The 23,353-nt window shown below is 48.5% G+C and overlaps 1 protein-coding gene across 1 annotated transcript in view; it reads right to left on the bottom strand.

Annotated features, from left to right (window-relative positions):
* Window positions 1-268, bottom strand: part of LOC129041678 (myosin-16) — a 71,965-nt gene extending 71,697 nt beyond the window's left edge. Inside the window, exon 1 of the mRNA XM_054497113.1 lies at window positions 59-268. Within this exon, the coding sequence (XP_054353088.1) occupies window positions 59-268 (210 nt within the window). The remainder of the gene's footprint in view (window positions 1-58) is intronic.
* Between the last annotated feature and the right edge of the window lie 23,085 nt (window positions 269-23,353).

The following is a 23,353-nucleotide window of genomic DNA, read 5'->3' as shown; positions in this document are numbered from 1 at the left end:
TAGAAAAGGCCTAGGTGCCTGCCACTTGGTTTCATCCTGGAGATCGTGCCCCACTCACCTGGTTGGTGATCGTCTTCACGGTGACTTGGTCACCCTGTTCAGACTGGATCTCCCCAGCGACGAAGCCTTCCTTCTCATCTTTGACCCAGCAGGACCTCTTAATGTCATAGGGCTTGTTCATGGCTTCAATCCTCTCCTTTTCGGGAGGTGCCAGGAAAGGCATAGGGTCCACATCATCCCCACACTCCCCTTTGTACCCACCAGGCATGGTGGCTTGGTTGAGGACGGAGCAGGAAGGAGCTGAGGGCAGGAACCAGGACTTCCCTGGGTGCTGTGGGGGGAAGCAGAGACAAGCTGCTGAGGCTGGTGGACAGGCTGGAGCCAATGTCCCGAGAAAGATAGAGGCTTGCTTCTCTCATGTCACCTTGTCTGTCTTGGTGCTATTAGGCTTTCATAACCAAGAATAAGAAAGAAGCTAATTGTTCAGCCACTGTAGAAAGCAATTTGGAGATTTCTCAAAGAACTTTGAACTATTATTCAACCCAGCCATCCTATTCCTGAGTATATACCCAAAGGGAAAATAAGTCGTCCTACCAAAAAGACACATGCACCCGTATGTTCGTTGCAGCATTATTCACAATGGCAAAGACACGGAATCAACCTAGGTGGCCATCAGTGGTGAATTACATAAAGAAAATGTGGTACAGGCCAGGTATGGTGGCTCACACCTATAATCCCAGCACTTTGGGAAGCCAAGGTGGAAGGACAGCTTGAGCCCAGGAGTTTGAGACCAGCCTGGGCAATATAGCAAGGCCCCATGTCTACAAAAACATTTAAAAATTAGCTGGGCATGGTGATGTGTGCCTGTAGTCCTAGCTACCCTCAGGGCTAAGGCAGGAGGATCACTTGAGCTGGGGAGGTCAAGGCTGCAGGAAGCCGTGATTGTACCACTGCACTCCAGCTTAGGTGACAGAGCAAGACCCTGTCTTAAAAAAAAAAAAGCCAAAAAACAGAAAGAAAATGTGGTACATATACACTATGGAATAATATGTAGCCATAAAAAAGAATGAAATCACGTCCTTTGCAGCAACATGGATGCAGCTGGAGGCCATTATTCTAAGTGAATTAACATAGAAACAGAAAACCAAATACCATGTTTTCACTTATAAGTGGGAGTTAAATATTGGGGACAGACAGACATACAGATAGAAACAATAGACACTGGGGACTACTAGATGGGGGAGAGCGGGAGGGAGGCAAGGATTGAAGAATGACCTATTGGATGCTATGCTCACCACCTGTGTGATGGGATCATTTGGATCCCAAATCCCAGTGTCACTCAATATACCCATGTAACAAACCTGCACATATACCCCCTGAATCTAAAATAAAAGTTGAAATTATATTTAAAAATGAAATAAGCTAATAAATCCTCACAGTTAAGTACCCCCCCCCCCAACAACACAAATGCTTCTGCCTCTGTCATCTCATATGGTCCTCACACTAAGGCTGTGAGGTAGGGATCAGGAAGCCCATTTTATGGAGGAGAACACTGGGGCATGGAGAGGTTAAAGGTAGGGTTTCTAACCAGGGTCTGTGAAATGGGACAGGAAAACAATTGCCACTTGGTTTTCACTTTCTATCTGATATGAACAGAGGCCACAGACCTCAGTAGCATCACTGCCTCTGTTTGCTCCCAGCAAAAATCAAAGCTTTCACTTCTCATTAGGGTGGCTGCAGATGTCTCAAAATACTGTTTATCTTCATCTCAACTTTAAAATTATGATCTCTTTAAACCCTCAGTTTGATACTGTTCTTTAAATTTATTAATAAAGAAGGACATTTATTATTGCCTTACTGCCATGTCACAAATTAGTTTTTAATATATTTTTTCTTTTCTTTTTTTTTTTTCAGAGGCAGGGTCTTACTCCATCACCCAGGCTGGAGTGCGGTGGTGCAATCATAGCTCACTGCAGCCTCCAACTTCTGGGCTCAAGCAATCTTCCCACCTCAGCCTCCCAAAATGCTGAGATTACAGGCATAAGCCACTATGCTTGACTAATTTTAAAATGTTTTATAGAGATGAGGTCTCACCATGTTGCCCAGGCTGATCTCAAACTCTTGGCCTCAAGCGATTCTCCCACCTTGGCCTCCCAAAGTGCTGGGATTACTGGTTTTTAAGCCAGCGCACACACCCAGCCAGTATTACAATACCATTGGTTTCCTTTGTAGCTCTGTGTATTTTATTTTCCTTTTTTTTTTTTTGAGACGGAGTTTTCTTCTGTTGCCCAGGCTGGAGTGCAGTGGTGCAATCTTGGCTCACTACAACCTCTGCCTCCTGGGTTCAGGCAATTCTCCTGCCTTAGCTTCCTGAGTAGCTGGGAGGTACCCGCCACCACGCCTGGCTAGTTTTTTTGTTTGTTTGTTTGTTGTATTTTTAGTAGAGACAGGGTTTCACCATGTTGGCCAGGCTGGTTTTGAACTCCTGACTTCAAGTGATCCACCTGCCTCAGCCTCCCAAAGTGCTAGGATTACAGGCACGAGTCACCATGCCTGGCCTATTTTATTCATTTAAAAACACTAATCTGAGCTGAGTCCACAGGCTTCACCAGACGTCAAGCAGGTCCTGGGTACAAAATGATTGCCTGGGTACAAAATGGTTGCCTGTGTCAATTATTGTCTCTCCTAAAATGAGGACAGTCTCAATTTCCAAACCCCAAACAGTTTCACTGAATCCCCAGGAAGGAGGGGAACTGGAGGCTCAAGGGAGAAAAGACAGAAATCACAGGCCTCCCCAGTTCGTCTTGGGGGTGAAGAACCTTCTCGAAGGTTCAGGGAGGGTGTGGTTCTGAGCCCCTTTGCCAGCAATGCATTTCTCAAGGCCAAGGGTACAGCCTCAGCCTTTAGATGAGGGACTCCTAATTGTGCGCTGGGCCCTCACTGTACCGCACCTACAGTCTCTCCTGCCAACACCCCCAGTTTTTCCAAAAGAAGCTGAGTCACAACAGGCAAGCCACTGAGGCATAGCCAGGAGCTTTCTCCTCCTCTTGTCTCCCTATGGGGCCTGGCGTAGAGAGTTCTGGCTGGAACTTTTTTTCTGCGTCACCCGCCCCCGCCATCCTAGCCCCGAAAGCTCGGCTGTTGCACAGAAACAAGAAAGGAGAGGAGGTGGGCAGGGGTCTTGTGCCGTCATGCGCCAGGGACCCCTTTGGTTGTCTGGTGATACCTGTGGTCGTATTGGACAAAATTTTTTAAATTCAAGCAATAAAATATGTAGGATTACCAAGGAAACACATGACATTAAAATATAATTAATAAAATATTAAAAATGCATGATCTAGTAATAGATGTGCCTCTTTATAAATGCATCAAATAACAATCTAGCAGCAGGTCTCATAAGTACTATAGTTTTGGAGCAGCAGTAAGAATTAATTATATTTTGAGATGTCTGCAACTACTGTAATTTGATATGAAAATACCGGTGATTGGCTGGGTGGAGTTGGCTCATGGCTGTAATTCCAGCACTTTAGGAGGCTGAGGCAGGAGGATTGCTCGAGGCCAGGAGTTCAAGACCAGCCTGAGCAACGTACCGAGACCCTGTCTCTATAAAAATTTGAAAGTTAGGCAGGCCGCTGTGGCTCACGCCTGTAATCTCAGCGTTTTGGTAGGCTGAGATGGGTGGATCACTTGAGGCCAGGAGTTCGAGACCAGCCTGGTCAACATGGCAAAAGTCCATCTTTACTAAAAATACAGAAAAATTAGCCGAGCCTGGTGGTATGTGCCTGTAGTCCCAGCTACTCGGGAGGCTGAGGCATGAGAATCACTTCAACCTTGGAAGCAGAGGTTGCAGTGAGCCAAGATTGTGCCACTGTACTCCAGCCTGGGGGTCAGAGTGAGACTCTGTCTCAAAATAAAATAAAATAAAATAAAATAAAATAAAAATAATTAGAAAGTTAGCCAGGTGTGGTGGTGTGTGCCTGTGGTTCCAGCTACTTGGGAAACTGAGGCAGGAGGATTGCTTGAACTGGGAAGGTCAAGGCTGCAATGAGCTCTGATTGTGCCTGTGCACTCTAGCCTGGGCAACGGAGCGAGACCCTGTCTCAAGAAAAGAAAAGAAAATTTAAAAATACCAGTGACTGGCCAGGCACTGTGGCTCACGCCTGTAATCCCAGCACACTGGGAGGCCGAGATGGGCGGATCATGAGGTCAAGAGATCGAGACCATCCTGGCTAACACGGGGAAAACCCATCTCTACTAAAAATACAAAAAATTAGCCGGGTGCGGTGGCACATGCCTGTAGTCCCAGCTATACGGGAGGCTGAGGCAGGAGAATGGCGAGAACCTGGGAAGCGGAGCTTGCAGTGAGCCGAGATTGCGCCACTGCACTCCAGCCTGGGCAACAGAGAGAGACTCCGTCTCAATAAAAAACAAACAAACAAACAAAACACATTGACTTCCACTGCAGAGAAAGTTGCAAGTACCGTTAATAAGACTGTCACGAATAAGACCATGTTACAAAGGGGAGAAGATGACGCCTTCGGCTAAAGGCAGTGAAAAATCACAATGGAATTTTCCCATTGAAGCCTCCCAAGCCCAGGTTAAGGACTCCTGTCTAATCCCTCCTATGCCTTGTCATCAGGGAGCGCTGAGCTGGGAGTTCTGGCTTCTGCCATAGCATCCAGGAGTCTGTATCCAGCATCCGGGAGACCTGGTTCCTGGGCAGCTAAGCGGCCTTGTCCAGCCTTGCCTTTGCCCCTTCTGGAAGCTACAGTCGCTCTATGTAAACTTCCTTTTGTCATTTGCTGCCCCCGATGGCTCAATTGCATCATCTTTTTGTTGCCGGTTTCCCTAGTTCTGCTTAACATCGATGGAAACCACCAGGGAAATGAGACCAAAATCCACACGAAAAGGAAATGCAGCCGAGCGCGGGGGCTCACGCCTGTGATCCCAGCACTTTGGGAGGCTGAGATGGGGGGATCACCTGAGGTCAGGAGTTCGAGACCCTGGCCAACATGGTGAAACCCCGTCTCTACTAAAAATACAAAAATTAGCTGGGCGTGGTGGCAGGTGCCTGTAATCCCAGCTACTCAGGAGGCTGAGGTAGGAGAATCACTTGAACCTGGGAGGTGGAGGTTGCAGTGAGCCGAGATTGTGCCACTGTGCTCCAGCCTGGGTGATAGAACAAGACCCTGTCTAAAAATAAAAAAGAAAAAGAAAAAAGAAATGCACGTGCCAGCAGTCAGGCGAAGACACATTCGACTTGTCACTAAAACAAAACATCTGCCCACATCTGAGAACTGGGTTTCTCAATTGCTCTAATGGGGGTAGGGGAGGCAAGAAAGTTGCCTTTGTTTATACCAATTAGGCTGCTTGACTTTATTTATTTATTTATTTAGAACAGGGTCTCATTCTGTCACCCAGGCTGGAGTGCAGTGATGCAATCATAGCTCCCTGAAGCCTTGAACTCCTGGCCTCAAGCAATCCTTCCATCTCGCCCTCCCAAAGTGCTGAATTTGCACGTATAAGCCGCTGTGCCAGGCCCTTGTATTTTTTGTTTGTTTGTTTGTTTGTTTTTTCAGAAGGAGTTTCGCTCTTGTCACCCAGTCTGGAGTACAGTGGCGTGATCTCAGCTCACTGCAACCTCTGCCCCCTCCCGGGCTCAAGCAATTCTCTTGCTTCAGCCTCCTGAGTAGCTGGGATTACAGGCGCCCACCACCACGCCTAGCTAATTTTTGTATTTTTAGTAGAGACAGGGTTTCACCATGTTGGCCAGGCTGGTCTTGATCTCCTGACCTGAAGTGATCCACCTGCCTTGGTCTCCCAAAGTGCTGGGTTTGCAGATATAAGCCACTGTGCCAGGCCTTTGTATTGTTTTTTTAATGATGGTTCTGCCGTGAACAGCAAGCTAAGGTATCACTGCTGTTGCGTGGGCCTAGTGGTTTAGGGCACAGGCCCCTCCAGCCAGGAGCTGCCCTGAGGGACGTGCAGGTCTCTGACACCAGGTTCCATCCCTTTCAGTGGCTACCAGCCTCCTGCTTGCTAATGACTCCCCGCTTCCAGGCCCCCCTGAATCCAAAACCCCCTTGTCCCTCCAGGCAACGGCTCTTCTCAGTTATCTTTGATAACCAAGACCAACCTAAATAAATGATGAACCACAAAACATACGGACAATGTAGCTCATGGAATGCAAAAGCTGAGTCTTCAGAGGGAAAGATGATGCTTTGCAGACCAAGGGAAGGGCAGAGTAGGGGTCAAACCCATGAATCCAGCACCACACACCAAGGAAGGCAGGTGGTGCAGGGAAAGGAGGCTGATCTGGGTTTGAATCCTGGCTTCTCCTGTCTCACTTGTGAATACGTGGGAGTTCCAGCAGCTCTCCAGACTAGTCCCCTCAACTGTACATCCAGCGGGCATGCAACACAGATCACTTGGGGGGAGGTTTTTGTTTTGTTTTGTTTTGTTTTTGAGACAGGGTCTCACTCTGTGGCCCAGGCTGGAGTACAGTGGTGTGATCATAGCTCACTGTAGTCTCCAACTCCTGGGCATAAGTGATCCTCCCACCTCAGTCTCCCAAGGAGCTGAGACTACAGGTGCACACCACCATGCCCTGCTAATTTTTAACGTTTTTGTAGGGACAGTGTCTTGCTATGTTGCCCAGGCTGGTCTTGAACTCCTGGCCTCAAAAGATCCTCCTGCCTCAGCCTCCCAAAATGCTAGGATTACAGGCGTGAGCCACCGCACTGGGCAACTTGGAGGATTAAATGAGACGCTGTCTCTGCAGCCCCTGGGGCAGGCAGGTGCTCGCAAAATGCTCATCCCCTCCCTCCCCCAGCTCATCTCTTATCATCACCTCTACTCTCCTCCCGCCAGTTCTCCTCCACTGCAAGCCCTCCCCGTTCCCATCTTCCCCAGCATCCCCTAGGTTCCTACCTGAGACCACACTGGAAGAGACTGGATGCCCGGCTGAGCCTGGCCATCCCCTTTTATACCTGCCTAACAGGTCTGGGTCAGCAAAACCTTAAAAAAGAAGAGAAGCCCTCAGAGGTCCAGGAGCTTAGCTGGTCTCTCCTTCCAGGGCCTAACTGGGCACTCCTGGGTCCCTCGGGGGGCATCTAAGACATTTGCCTTCCTCCCATTACCCTTGTGGGGAAACTGATGACCTCAGCCCAGCAGTGAAGGCTGTGGGCAGAAATAGAACAGCTGGGTAATGAGTTTTCCTCTTAAAGCTGCAACTGCCTTCATGGAGGGGCCAACGGTCAAGGAAGACCTGGGTTGACTCATACAGAGCCTTTGGCTTGGATGAACTGGGATAACGAATGGGTTGATGACACTGTCCCTTCCACATGTTCAGGCTGGAAGGCCCATGTTAGCTTGGACTTTACTATTCTGATCACAGCCATGGGCCCCCTGCAGCCCCCACGGCCATGGAGTCTCATGGCTCAGTGCCAGCCTCAAGCCCTGAAGCCCTTGCTCTAACTCCTCTGTGGCTTCCCATGCGACATGTAGCCTTGAGCAAGTCCCCGCCCTCTCTGGCCTTGACTTTCCCATCTGTAAAGTGGGTGACTGGGTGGGTGAACCCTAGGAGTCCTTTGTGCTGTCCTTGCGTTCAGAGATGGCCTCTGTATCTAGAGGGAGAAACTGCCTGGAGGACGTGCTTCCTGGCATCCACCATCCCCCTATCTCTACCCTCTACATCCTCAATTCACTTTTTAAGAATTGACGTGAAATTTACATTTTTGTTCATTTAATACCAAGATCATGTGTTGTATAAGCCTTTTATTTTTATTTTTATTTTTATTTTTTTGAGTCAGAGTCTCACTCTGTCACCCAGGCTGGAATGCAGTGGCACGATCTCAGCTCACTGCAACCTCCACCTCCCGGGTTCAAGCAATTCTCCTGCCTCAGCCTCCCAAGTAGCTGGGATTACAGGTGTGCACCACCACACCTGGCTAATTTTTTGTATTTTTAGTAGAGACAGGGTTTCATCACGTTGGCCAGGTTGCTCTCGAACTCCTGACCTCGGGTGATCTGCCTGCCTCGGCCTCCCATAGTGCTGGGATTACAGGTGTGAGCCACCTTGGCTGGCCTGTATAAGCCGTTAAGCTCAACTGTGTGTAATCCTATGATGAAAATGGACTAAACTCCTTCATCAATGATGCATATTTACATGTCATTGACTTTTTTGAAAGTTATTAAATCTTAACTAAGTGTAAATAAATTGAGGTGAAATTTACATAACATGAAATTAACAGCTTTAAGCCAACAATCCAGTGGCATTTAGTGCACTCACAATGTTGTGCAACTGTCGTCTCTATCTAGTTTCAGAACGTCTTCATCAGCCCAAAAGGAAGCCTACTACCCAATAAATAATTTCTTCCCTGGCTCCTGGTTACCACCAACCAGACTTGTGCCTCTGTGGCTTTACCTATTGTAAAGATTTCATATGAATGGAACCACACAATGTGTAACCTTTTGCATCTGGCTTCTTTTACTTAGCATAACGTTTTCAAAGTTCATCCATGCTGTATCTTGTACCAACACTTCATTCCTTCTTAAGGCTGAATAATAATCTGGCCAGGTGCTGTGGCTCATGCCTGTAATCCGAGGCCGAGGTGGGCGGATCACTTGAAGTCAAGAGTTCAAAACCAGCCTGGCCAACACGGTGAAACCCCATGTCTACTAAAAATACAAAAAATTAGCCAGGCGTGGAGGTGGGTGCCTGTAATCTCAGCTGCTCAGGAGGCTGAGGCAGGAGAATCGCTTGAACCTGGGAGGCCGAGGCTGCAGTGAGCCGAGATTGCACCACTGCATTCCATCCTGGGCGACAGGGTGAGACTTTGTCTCAAAAAAAAAAAAAAAATAGAATGATAATCCATTGTATGGCTATACCACAATTTCTTTGTCCATTCATTCGTTGATGGACATTTGGTTCATTTCCACCTTTTGGCTATTGTGAATAATGCTGCCATGAACATATGTGCACATATGTTTTGTGAGTGCCTGTTTTGAATTATTTTGCATATTTATCTAAGAGTGGACTTTCTAGGTCGTATGATAATTCTACATTCAGCTGTTTGAGGAACTGCCACAAGGGGTCTAATTTCTCCACATTCTCACTGACACATATTATTTCCATTTGTAAAAATTGTAGTCATCCATGTAATCAACCTAAATGCCCATCAATGGTAGACTGGACAAAGAAAACGTGGTGCATATCTACCATGGAATACACAGGCCGGAAGCAGTGGCTCACACGTGTAATCCCAGCACTTTGGGAGGCCGAGGCGGGCGGATCATGAGGTCAGAAGATCGGGACCATCCTGGCTAACACAGTGAAACCCCATCTCTACTAAAAAGTACAAAAAAATTAGCCAGGCATGGTGGCAGGCTCCTGTAGTCCCAGCTACTTGGGAGGCTGAGGCAGGAGAATGGCGTGAACCCGGGAGGCGGAGCTTGCAGTGAGTCAAGATCACGCCACTGCACTCCAGCCTGGGCGACAGAGGGAGACTCTGTCTCAAAAAAAAAAAAAAAAAAAAAGTGAGCAAGATCATGTCCTTTGCAGTAACATGGGTGGAGCTGGAGGCCATTATCCTAAGCAAACTAACACAGGAACAGAAAAACAAATACTGCATGTTTTCATTTATAGGTGGGAGCTAAACACTCAGTCCACATGGACACAAAGAAGGGAACAATAGATACCGAGGCCTACCTGAGGGTGGAGGGCGGGAGGAGGGTGAGGTCCAAAAAATAGTACCTTTGGTGCCAGGCGCGGTGGCTTATTCTTGCAATCCCAGCACTTTGGGAGGCCGAGGCGGGTGGATCACTTGAGGTCAGGAGTTCGAGTCCAGCCTGACCAACATGGTGAAACCCCGTCTCTACTAAAAAAATTACAAAATTAACCATGCATAGTGGCACATCCCTGTAATCCCAGCTACTTGGGAGGCTGAGGCAGGAGAATCTCTTGAACCCGGGAGGCAGGGGTTGCAGTGACCTGAGATGGTGCCATTGTACTTCAGCCTGGGCGACAGAGGGAGATGCCGTCTCAAAAAAAAAAAAAAAAAAAGTACCTATGGGGTAATATCCTTATTGCCTGGGTGACAAAATACTCTGTACACCAAGCCCCCGTGACACGCAATTTACCTACGTAACAGACTTGCACATAGATCTCTGAACCTAAAATAAAAGTTATAAATAAAAATAAAGAAATGGGATATGGTACTTGTAAATATTTGTACATAGTTGCTTAATAAACATGTTGATTGGACTAAAAAAAAGTCGTGGTCATACTAGTGGATGTGAAGTGGCATCTCACTGTGATTTTGATTTGCATTTTCCTAATGACTGATGATGCTGACGACTTTGCCATGTGCTTGTTGGTACTTGTTTATCTTCCTTGGAGAAACGTCTATTTAAGTCTTTTGCCATTTATTTATTTATTTATTTATTTATTTTTGAGACATGATCTGACTCGGTCACCCAGGCTGGAATGCAGCGGCACGATCATGGCTCACTGCAGCCCCTCAACCTTCCAGGCTCAACCGATCCTCCCATCTCAGACTCCCAAGTAGCTGAGACTACTGTCAGGCACCACAGCACCTCCTTAATTTTTGTATTTTTTGTAGAGATGGGGACTTGCCATGTTGCCCAGGCTGGTCTCGAACTCCTGGGCTCAGGCAATCCTCCTGCCTCTGCTTCCCAAAGTGCTGGGACTACAGTCATGAGCTTGGCACTGCACTTGGCTAATTTTTGTATTTTTAGTAGAGACGGGGTTTCACCATGTTGGACAGGCTGATCTTGAACTCCTGACCTCAGGTGATCTGCCCGCCTCAGCTTCCCAAAGTGCTGGGATTACAGGCGTGAGCCACCGTGTCTGGCCTTGATAACGTTCTTTGATGCATTAAGAGTTAATTTTGCTGAATCCAATCTATCTATTTTTTTCTCTTGTTGCTTGTGCTTCTGGTGTCATCTTTAAGAAACCATCGCCACATTCGAGGTCTTGAAAATTTGCCCCTGTGTTTTCTTCTAAGTGTTGTTCGGTTTTAGCTTTTATATTCGGGTTGTTGATCCCCCAATTCATTCTTAAGAGAAAAAGGAATCTACCTGAGTACAAAGCTGATTTCCTTTTTTAAATCTCTCTAGATTTGAAAAGCAGCTATTTTAAACCCAGAGAACCTTTTATTAAGTTCATATAGATGTTTTCAAATGCTTCCTATTATCATCAGACCCTGACAACAGTCCATTTACAAACGTATCATTGTGTTCTCACAACTGGAATCCCTCAATGAAGAATCATATTAATAAGCAACCATGGGTTGGATGCGGTAGCTCACACCTGTAATCCCAGCACTTTGGGAGGCCAAGGCAGGTGGATCACCTCAGGTCAGGAGTTCGAGACCAGCCCGGCCAACATGGTGAAACCCCATCTCTACTAAAAATACAAAAATTAGCTGGTCATGGTGGTGCACGCCTGTAATCTCAGCTACTCGGGAAGCTGAGGCAGGAGAATTGCTTGAACCAGGGAGGGAGAGGTTGCAGTGAGTCGAGATCGCACCATTGCACTCCAGCCTGAGCAACAGAGTGAGACTTTGTCTCAAAAAAAAAAAAAAAAAGTAGCAACCATGACATCAACCAACACTGGCTCTGTCAGAGTATTTCACAATAGAGGATGAACCTCACTTCTCCCATGCTGGGTCTCAGATTCCCTAAAATTGAAATAAGATTTTGGCTTGGAGGTCTTCCAAACATGGACGCTGCCAGTCTGTGGGCGTGGGAAGCCCAGAGCTTTGCTTTCTGATATGTCATTCCCCCAAATCTGACCACCTGACACATTTGTTTTTATTTTTTAATTATTTTAAAATTAAACTAAATTCAATTTTTGAGACAGAGTCTTGCTGTGTTGCCCAGGCTGGAGGGCAGTGGTGCAATCGTGGCTCACTGCAGCCTTGAACTCCCAGGCTCAAGCAATCCTCCCACCTCAGCCTCCCAAGTAGCTGGGACTACAGGCATGCATGCCACCACACTCAACTAACTTTTTAATTTTTTTTTTTGTAGAGATGGGGGAGGTCACTATGTTGCCCACACTGATCTTGAACTCCTGGCCTCAAGCGATCCTCCTGTCTCAGCCTCCCAAAGTGGTGGGATTACAGGTGTGAGCTTCCATGCCTGGCCAGGTCTGTTTTTAATATCTTTAGCAGCAGAGGTTTTAACAGGCAGATTCTTCTGCAGAGTTCTGGTTGGTAAAGAGAAAAAGGAGCTCCTCTGGGCAAAGCTGGGGAGGTTAAAATTGAGGTGAAATTTACATTTTTCTCCACATGATATTAGGATTATGTGTTGTATAAGTCTTTAAGCTCAATTGTGTTTTGTAATCATATGATGATCCACATCCCATCCCCTCCTGGGCCCTTTGAGGGCAGTGTCCAGAGATAAGGGAGAGGCTGCTGGTGGGAGCTGTCACCTGGCAGCCAGGGCCTGGAGCCCATCCGTGGGCCACCCTCCCAAGCCTGGGTCCTGAGGTGCTTCTAGCTTATTCCCATGTGATCACCACGTTCTGGCTGATGGGGGCAGAGGCTGGTGAGAAGAAATGGGCCCCTGCCCCACCGTGATTTTGGGAAGATCTATTCTCTGGCAGGAGGTTTTCCTTCTGCCCTAGTCCAGGTCCCAGCAGGAAAGAGCACACTCCAGTGGGGCCACTGCAGAGCGTTTGTTTGTCTGTTTATTAGAGACAGGGTCTTGCTCTGTCACCCAGGCTGGAATGTGGTGGTGCCATCATAGCTCACTGCAGCCTCAATCGCCTGGGCTCAAGTGATCCTCCTGCCTCACACAGCCCCACAAGTGGCTGGGACTACAGGCATGCACCACCATGCTAGACTGATTATTATTTTTTTATTTTTGAGACGGAATCTTGTCTTGCTGTGTCACCCAGGCTGGAGTGCAGCGGTGTGATCTCAGCTCATTGCAACCTCTGCCTCCCGGGTTCAAGCGATTCTCCTGCCTCAGCCTCCTGAGTAGCTGAGATTACAAGTGCCTGCCACCACACCCAGCTAATTTTTGTATTTTTAGTAGAGACAGGGTTTCACTGTGTTGGCCAGGCTGGTGTTGAACTCCTGACCTCGTGATCCACCTGCCTCGGCCTCCCAAAGTGCTGGGATTACGAGCGTGAACCACTGCGCCCGGCCCAGGCTGATTATTTTTATTTTTATTTTTATTTTTTTAGAGATGGAGGTCAGTCTTGCTATGTTGCCCAGGCTGGTCTCGAACTCCTGGGCTCAAGCAATCCGCCCGCCTCGGCCTCCCACAGTGCTGGGATTACAGGCGTGAACCGCGGTGCCCGGCCTCACTGCATAGGGTTTAATGAAAAGACAATTTACTGAGGTGGGGCAGAGCTGAAGAAAGACAATAGGTACAGTAAAGCACCCCCTGCTCAGGCCATAGGGGAAGCCCCTGCACCCTGGATGTGGCTGCAGGAGAAGGGTTGGCCCCCAGGGGCACGGAGCAACTCCAGGGGGACAGTGCAACTGCTGCCCGACCAGACCCAGCAGGGCCGGGGGTGTGTTCACCTCTCCCCTCCTGCGCACCCATCTCTTCCCAGCATCTCCTGCCGCCAAACCCAACCAGAGCCAGAAAGTAGGAACCCAGGCAGGTACCTGGGGGGTCAGCCTCCTGGACCCAGGGTGGGGTGGAAAAGGATGGCAGGTGGATCTGGAGCAAAGGAAGCCATCAGCTCCTGGCCCTGTGCGGCAAGAGCTGCCGCTTGGTCTCTTGTGGTTTGAGCTTCTCATGGGGGTGGGGAGGTTTAATGGTTAATATTCCAGAAAGTTCCATCTCAGATAATGTTGCTTCTCCAGCCTGGGCAATATAGCAAGACTCTGTCTCTACAAAAATAAAAAAATAATAAGCTGGGCGTGGTGGCAGACACCTGTAATCCCAGCTACTCGGGAGGCTGAGGCAGGGGAGCTTGAGGCTACAGTGAGCCGTCTTCACACCACTGCACTTCCAGCCTGGGTGACAGAGTGAGACTCTGTCTCTAAAATAAAATAGTCCAGGCGCTGTGGCTCATGCCTGTAATCCCAGCACTTTGGAAGGCCGAGGCGGGTGGATCACCTGAAGTCAGGAGCTCAAGACCAGCCTGGCCAACATGGTGAAATCCCGTCTCTACTACAAATACAAAAATTAGCCAGGCGTGGTGGCGGGTGCCTGTAATCCCAGCACTCGGGAGGATGAAGCAGGAGAATCGTTTGAGATGCCGGCACTGCACTCCAGCCTGGGTGGCAGAGCCAGACTCCATCTCAAAACAAAATAAACAAATGAAAGAAAGAAAGAAAAAGAGAGAGAGAGAAGGAAGGAAAGAAGAAGAAAGAAAAGGAAGGAAGGAAAGAAAGAAAGAAGAGAGAGAAAGAAAAAAGAAAGAAAGAAAAAGAAAGAAAGAAAGGAAGGAAAGAAAGAGTGAGCTTGCTTTGGGGAAGGCCTCAAGTTAATTTTCAGGTGGCTACCACCGCCCAAGAGTGAGTGGGCACACACAGTGCTCTGCCTTGAAAAATTCAGCAAGAAGTGCATTGGACGGAATCATTGGCTCATGGTATCTGGAGAAAGTTTAATGGATTTTTCTATAGAAATCAAGTGGGCTTAAATCCTCTGGCTGAAAAAAATTCCCCAGAGTCATGGGTTGGCATTGGCACAACAATAAAAACAGACGTCCCCGGAGTCCAATATCTAATTTTGATCCTTCCAATAGCCTGGGCAGGTGGGTGGGGCAGATGAGTAATGGTCTCCTTTCAGCAGGTGAGCAAATGGGCTCGGAGGGGTGAAGCAATTTGCCCAAAGATACACAATGAGTCAGCATCTGAGACATGGCTCCGTTTCTCTTCTGTTTTTTTTTTTTTTTTTTTTTTTTTTTAAGATGGAGTTTCACTCTTGTCACCCAGGTTGGAGTGCAATGGTGCAATCTCGGCTCACTGCAACCTCCTCCTCCCGGGTTCAAGCGATTCTCCTGCCTCAGCCTCCTGAGTAGCTGGGACACCAGGCACGTGCCACCAGGCATGTGCCACCATACCTGGCTAATTTTTTGTGTTTTTAGTAGAGACGGGGTTTCACAGTGTTAGCCAGGCTGGTGTCGAACTCCTGATCTCGTGATCCGCCTGCCTCGGCCTCCCAAAGTGCTTGGATTACAGGCATGAGCCGTTGCGCCTGGCCCTAAATCCCATTGTTAGAAGAATTAAATGAGTTCATATATGTGAAGTGCCTAGCACCTATTAGATGATGAAGACATATTTATTGAATGAATGAAAGCCAGATCTCTGGGATGGGAACGATGACTCCCAAGCACCGTGCTCCGTTTGGGGAGTGGTGGAGATGGAGACGTTCTTGGCATTCACATCCAGAAACCCCCGGACTTGAAACATGCAGAGGGCTTGGTCCCTGCCCCACAAACAGCCAGCTTTACGAAATAGGCCCCTAAATTCCAATCTCTCCGCTCCCTTTTCCTCTTTCATTCTTTCCTCAGTTTCTTGTCGAGTTCTGTGACGGTAGGTGAGCATCACAAAATGCCCCATGAGCTGCATGGCTGTGGGTAAGTAGTCACTTTGCCTCCAGATTTCCTTCCTTCCCTCCCTCCCTTCCTTCCTTCCTTTCTTCCTTCCTCCTTTCTTTCCTGCTTGCTTTCTTGCTTGCTTTCCTTCCTTCCTTTTTTCCCCTTCCTTCCTCTTTCTCTTTCTTTCTTTTTTTGAAACGGGGTCTCGCTCTGTCACCCATGCTGGAATGGAGTGCAGTGGCACAATCTCGGCTCACTGCAAGCTCCGCCTGCCAGGTTCACGCCATTCTCCTGCCTCAGCCTCCCAAGTAGCTGGGACTACAGGTGCCCGCCACCACGCCTGGCTAATTTTTTTGTATTTTTAGTAGAGACGGGGTTTCACCATGTTAGCCAGGCTGGTCTCAATCTCCTGACCTCGTGATCTGCCTGCGTCAGCCTCCCAAAGTGCTGGGATTACGGGCATGAACCACCGTGCCCGCCCTTCCTTCCTTCCTTCCTCCTTCCCTCCCTTCCTTCCTTCCTTCCTCTTTCCCTCCCTCTCCCTCTCCTCTTTCTTTTCTTCTCTCTCTCTTCTTTTTTTTTGAGACAGGGTCTTACTCTGTCACCCAGGCTGGAGTGCAGTGGTACGATCAAAGCTCACTGCAGCCTCAACCTCCTGGGCTCAAGCCATTCTGCCACCTCAGCCTCCCAAGTAGCTGGGACTACAGGCACGTGCCACCATACCCAGCTAATTTTTTTTTTTTTGTAATGACATGGTCTCAAACCCCTGGGCTCAAATGATCCCCCCTGCCTTGGCCTCCCAAAGTGCTAGGATTACAGGTGTGAGCCACCATGCCCAGCCCATACAATGGAAAACTTAAAAAACTGAGGATGTAAATGTATATATATTTTTAAGGTTCTAGAACAGCTTAACCCCTTTTTTGCAAAATAGGTGCTTCTCTGATCACCAAGATAAGATCAGATCAGATCACAGTGAGTTTATCTGGGTGGTGGGATTTCAGGTGATTTTTTTTTTGAGACGGAGTCTCACTCTGTCCCCCAGGCTGGAGTGCAGTGGTACTATCTCGGCTCACTGCAAGCTCCGCCTCCCGGGTTCACGCCATTCTCCTGCCTCAGCCTCCCGAGTAGCTGGGACTACAGGCACCTGCCACCTCGCCTGGCTAATTTTTTGTATTTTTAGTAGAGACGGGGTTTCACCGTGTTAGCCAGGATGGTCTCGATCTCCTGACCTCGTGATCCACCCGCCTTGGCCTCCCAAAATGCTGAGATTACAGGTGTGAGCCACTGCACCCGGCCCAGGTGATTTTTTTAAACCTTCTTTACATTTATAAGTGTTGCCTGAAGTTGTTTTTTTTTTAATGAATGAGAATGACTGCTTTTAATCTGAAATTATAATTAGTATTATTTTTGAGACAGGGTCTCCCTCTGTCTCCCAGGCTGGAGTGCAGTGGCATGGTCACAGCTCACTGTAGCCTCTACCTCCCGGGCTCAAGTGATCCTCCCGTCTCAGCCTCCTGAGTAGCTGGGACCGCAGGTGTGCACCACCATGCCTGGCTAATTAAAAAAAAATTTTTTTTTGTAGAGACGGGGTCTCGCTATGTTGCCTAGGCTTGAAATTATTCTTAATGAAAAGGAGGAAATAAATCCCAATCAATGTCAAGAGGCTCCCTTTGGGCCCTCGCCTTGGGGTAGTGACGGGTGAGGTGAGTCCTTTCCAGCCAGCTTTGGAAGCTGCATTCCCAGCTGTTGTTTGTTGAGGCCTTAGAGGAGGAAGGAGATCTGTGCCCTCCCAGGAGGCTGATGGGATGAAGCCTTGGCAGGTTCACCACGTGCTCCTTGAAGACCAAACATGGACACGGAGCCTGGGCCCAGAAATAGCCCCTTTTGCTCCAGAGACCCTTGGAATTCTGTGGGGTCATCTCAGGGAGGGGAGAGCCTGAGCAGGCTGTTGCTGAAACCTTCCTTGCAGACTCCGAAATGGAAGATGGGACCTGGGACAGGCTCCTCTGAGCATGACACTCCCGAAGTGGGGCAGAGATGAAACTGCGACCTGGACAAAGAGTTCCCTAGAGTCAGCCCAGGCCAGATGCTGTGGTTCATGCTTATAATCCCATTTTGGGAGATGAGGCAGGCAGATCGCTTGAGGCCAGGAGTTTGAGACCAGCCTGGCCAACATGCCAAAACCCTATCTCTGCAAAAATTAAAAAAAAAAAAATTGCAATTAGCTGGATGTGGTGGTGTGTGCCTGTAGTGCCAGCTACTCAGGAGGCTGAGGGGGGAGGATGGTTTGAGCCCGGGAGGCAGAGGTTGCAGTGAGCTGAGATCGTGCCACTGCACTCTAGCCTGGATGACAGAGTGAGACTCAGACTCTTAAAAAAAAAAGTCAGCCCAGCTTGAAGAGCTTCTATTTCCAAGCCAACTGGAGATTTCCTAATAAATATGAATTCTTTTTTGTTTGTTTATGTGAGACAGAGTCTCGCTCTGTCACCCAGGGTGGAGTGCAGTGGTGAGATCTCGGCTCAGTGCAACATCTACCTCCTGGGTTCAAGCGATTCTCCTGTCTCAGCCTCCAGAGTAGCTGGGATTACAGGCCCCCGCCACCATGCCTGGCTACTTTTTGTATTTTTAATAGAGACGGGGTTTCGCCATGTTGGCCAGGCTGGTCTCAAACTCCTGACCTCATGTGATCCACCCACCTCAGCCTCCCAAAGTGCTAGGATTACAGGCATGAGCCACTGCACCTGGCACCTAATAAATGTGAATTCTGTGGGATCCCAGAAATATGAAATATGGCAGTCCAGGCTGCTGAAGACAGGTTTCTCCAGGGGTCCAGCTGTATTTCTTTCTTTTTTTATACTGTGTTTGGATTTATATCTCAATTTGATTTTATTTGGCGCTAAAGTGACATTTTTATTTTATTATCTTGAAAATATTTCAAAAATCTTTCTGATTTTTCATCCCCCTTCTTCCCTCTCCTTTCCCCATCTTCATCCATCATTTCTCTTTGTCAAGAAGAATTTAGGCCAGGCGCAGTGGCTCAGGCCTGTATTCCCAGCACTTTGGAAGGCAAAGGTGGGAGGATCACTTGAGCTCAGGAGTTCAAGACCAGCCCGGGCAAGAAAGCAAAACCCTATCTCTACAAAAAATACAAAAATTAAGTGGGTGTGGTGGCATGTGCCGGTGGTCCCAGCTACTCAGGAGGCTGAAGTGGGAGGATCACTTGAGCCCAGGATGTGGAGGCTGCAGTGAGCTGTGATTGCACCGCTACACTCCAGCCTGAGCAACAGAGCAAGACCCTGTCTGAAAACAAGATTTAAAAAAACAGAGAAAACCCATTCTCCCAGGACATGGTAAGTGCTGGCGCTCACTGAGGCCGTGCGACACCTGGCCACGCTTCTGCCCGTGTCCCTTTCCTCGTTCCCTGCCCCTCCAGGGCAGGCTGCAGCCCCAGGGCTATGAAGCAGGAGCCCTGGATTGTTCATCTTATTCAAGGCTGAAAAGCCTCAGGAGAACAGCAGGATTGTAAATGACCCGTCTTTTTATTACGATGCTCTGTGAAGTCAGTTTGGGCAAGAAAATCAATTCTGCCTCATCCACCTTCTCGATCTCATTTATTCTCTACAGATGAGAATAAATACAGGACAGGAAAAATACAGGACAGAGTGCAATGGCCTGGAGTGGTAGAAGCCAGGCCCTGTCACTGTCATTGCAACCCAGGAAGGCTGGTTTACAAGTGCTCCAATTTTCCTTTCTTTCCTTTCTTTCTTTCGTCTCGCTCTGTCGCCCAGGCTGGAGTGCAGTGGAGTGATCTCTGCTCATTGCAACTTCCGCCTCCTTGGTTCAAGCGAATCTCCTGCCTCAGCCTCCTGAGTAGCTGGGACTACAGGCGTGCACCACCATGCCCGGCTAATTTTGTATTTTTGGTAGAGATGGAGTTTCACTATGTTGGCCAGTCTGGTCTCAAACTCCTGACCTCAGATGATCCACCTGCCTTGACCTCCTAAAGTGCTGGGATTACAGGTGTGAGCTACTGTGCCCAGCCCAATTTTCATTCTCTTAGAGTGCAAACCAGAGTGCTTTATAAGAAGGGGACCACTTCCCTCTCCTCCCCATCATCTCTCCCTGGGACTGGGCAAAAAGCTCCACATGGAACCCCCAGATTCCCGTGAGCTTCCTCCATTGTAGGCTGGTTATGGTCTGAACCGTCAGATCATAAGTCCCATGGGAGGGAAGGGGGTGCTCTGTTCCCCCATTTTATCCTCAGCGCCACCACATTTGTCGAAGACAAGGTTGAATTAATGAAAAAGTGAACACGCCCGGTGTTGTGGCTCATGCTTGCAATCCCAGAGCTTTGGGAGGCTGAGGCAGGAGGATTGCTTGAGCTCAGAAGTTTAAGACCAGCCTGGGCACCATAGTGAGACCCCATCTCTACAAAGATTTAAAAATTAGCTGGGTGTGGTGACTCACACCTATAATCCCAGCACTTTGGGAGGCTGAGGCAGGAGGATTGCTTGAGCCCAGGAATTCAAGACCAGTCTGGGGAACATAGCAAGACCCCATCTCTACAAAAAATTTAAAAATTAGCCAGACATGGTGGCATGCGCTAGTAGTTCTGGCGATGTGTGAGGCTGAGGCAGGAGGATTGCTAGAGCCCAAGAGTTCAAGACCAGTCCATGCAACGTAGTCTCTATCTCTACAAAAAATGTTACGGCGGAGCCTTTGGTTTCCCTTTGCTGCCTTTTCTCCCCCTGCACCTCCTTTTTCTTCCCTTAACATCCCTTTTCCTCCTCATCCCCGGCCCTGTGCCAAACAAAGTCTACCAGGAACCTCAGCGGCACTACAAGGGGTTGGCATCCGGACGAGGGGAGGTCCCCTCACGTGGGGACGTCCTGACACTTGTGCATGAACACACACACAGACATACAGACATATAGACACACACACACACACACACACAGACATATACACACACAGACACACAGACACACACACACATAGACATATACACACATAGACACACAGACACATAGACACAGACACACACACGGACATATACACACACAGACACACAGACATACACACAGATACACACAGACACACACACATAGACATGTACACATACAGACACAGACAGACACATAGACACACTGACACATAGACACACAGATACACATAGGCACAAAGACACACACAGACACACACGGACACACATAGACACATACACAGACACATGCAGACACACATGGACACATACACACAGAGACACATAGACACACACACAGACACATACACACACACAGACACACACACGGACACGTATCAGGAAGACACACAGAGACGTAGACACAGACACACAGACCCACAGACACACACAGAGACACACATAGAGACAGACACATAGACACACACACACAGAAACACACACCTAGACATACACACAAACACAGACACACAAAGAGACACACACGGACATACACAGGCATACACAAACACAGACATACAGGTACATACAGACACATAGACACATAGTCACACACAGACACACACATAGACATATGCATAAATGCAGACATAGAAACACACAGCACACACAGACACACACATGTAGACACACATAGAGAGACGCGCAGCACACACACACACGCAGAGGCCAGGCGTGCCGACAGCTGCGTTCGTTGGAGCCAGTGGATTCCTGAAGACTGACCTCAAGCGCAAAATCTTTCCTGAATCCCCTGAGGGAAGTGTGCCGTCAACTCTCCAACTGGTGGTTTTCAAAAAACCCTTCTTATATTAATAACGAAATAAATATGTATTTATACATGAATGACCAGTGACGTGCCAACCTGGGGGACAGTAGGAGCAGCTGGCCAGGGCTGTGGCAACAAGCGGATCAACTACAGAGGATTTAAAAACAACAATAAAATCCAAATAGAAATCAGCTCCCTTTCATGACCGCCCTGCCCTGTAAATTATCAGCAATATCAATGATAAATGATAAATGCTCCCCGCTGCTGGGGAGGGCCGCTCCCCACACCCCACCTTGGGATGCCGCTGTCAGTAGCAGTATAAATGATACTATAGAAACAGGAAGATGTGCTTTGCTTTGAAGAAATGAATCAGAAGGCAGAAAATTCTGACACGCGCTGCAACATGGAAGGGCCTTGAGGACATTACCCCGAGTGAAATAAACCAGACACGCGGGGACAAACAACACACGATTCCTCTTCCGTGCGGTGCCTGGAGGCGTCAAACTCACAGACACAGAAAGTGAAACGGTGGCTGCCGGGGGCTGGGGTTGGAGGGGAAAATGAGGGGTGAGTGTTGGGGACAGGGTTTCCATTTGGGAAGATTAAAATGTTCTGGGGACCGATGATGGTGACAGTGGCACAGCAATGTGGATGTGCTTAACGCCGCTGAGCTGTGCGTTTAAATAGTTAAAATGGTAAATTTCACGTTATGTGTATTTTACCACAATAATAAAAGCAAAGGAAGGAGGGAAAGGAAAAAATGAGGGAAAGGAAGGAAAGAGGGAGGGAGGAGGGTAGGGAGGAGGGAGGGAAGGAAAGAAAGAAAGAAATAGAAGAAAGGAAGGAGGGGCCGGGCACGGTGGCCCTCGCCTATCATCGCAGCACTTTGGGAAGCTGAGGGAGGCGGATCACCTGAGGGCAGGAGTTCAAAACCAGCCTGGCCAACACAGTGAAACCCTGTCTTTATTAAAAAAATACAAAAATTAGCCAGGCATGGTAGCAGGCACCTGTAATCCCAGCTACTCAGGAGGCTGAGACAGAAGAATCGCTTGAATCTGGGAGGCGGTTTGCAGGGAGCCAAGATCGTGCCACTGCCCTCCAGCCTGGGTGACAAGAGTGAGACTCCGTCTCAAAAAAATAAATAAATAAATAAAAAGAGAAAGAGAGGAAGTGAAGAAGAGAAGGAATGAGGAAAGGAGGGATGAAATAAAGGAAGGAAAAAAAAAGAGAAAGGAAGGAAAGGAGGAAGGAGAGAAGGAAGGAGACAGAGAGGGACAGGCACAGCCCGACATCAGGCATTAAAGCATCGTGGGGAAGATGAGGTCACACCGATCGGACCTTCCCTCATCATGTGACCTTGGGTAAGTCACCTAGATGTTCGCAGCCTCAGTTTCTTGCTCTGTGAAATGGGATCAGCGATTCCTACTACAACAGAAGAATCAAAGCTGGTTCAACAAACCAGGCAAACACACCCCTCCAGGTAGTTTAATCTTGAGAATTTAATGTGAGAGTTTGTTGGAGAGGAGAGGAAGTACCACCAGACCAGTGGGCGAGTGGCCCTCAGGGGTCAGCAAAAGCTGGGAGGGCCGAGGAGACGGGCTCCATGGAAGGTGGAGCTGGTGGAGTGTGGGGAGGCAAGATGAGGATGGAGATGGAGTGAAGGAGACCACAGAGGTGTCCTGTCCCTGCCAGGGTGGACATGGCCTTACACAGAGTGGGGCTGTGGAGTTGGGGAGGGCTCACGGCTTCCACTGATGTCCAGGTTTCCACCCACAGTGCTGCTTCTCCTGCCTTCCTGAGACCTCTGGGGACCTCCTGTGGGCACCATGGTGGTTGGCTGATTAGATTTAGCCGAAGAATGATTATTGGATTCCAAAGCTTGATGTGGTTGGGTGTGGTGGCTCATCCCTGGGAGGCCAAGGCAGGAGGATGGCTTGAGGATGGGTGAGTTCGAGACCAACCCGGGAAACATAGTGAGACCCTTTTTTTGTGCAAAAAAAAATTTTTTTAAAAAATTATCCAGGTGTGGTGGTGTGTGCCTGTAATCCCAACTACTCAGCAGGCAGAGGTGGAAGGAATG

This window comes from Pongo pygmaeus, chromosome 6 (assembly GCF_028885625.2).
Source record: "Pongo pygmaeus isolate AG05252 chromosome 6, NHGRI_mPonPyg2-v2.0_pri, whole genome shotgun sequence".
Classification (NCBI taxonomy): domain Eukaryota; kingdom Metazoa; phylum Chordata; class Mammalia; order Primates; family Hominidae; genus Pongo; species Pongo pygmaeus.
Note: the sequence above shows the minus strand (reverse complement) of the source record. Positions and strands in the feature narration are given on the sequence as shown.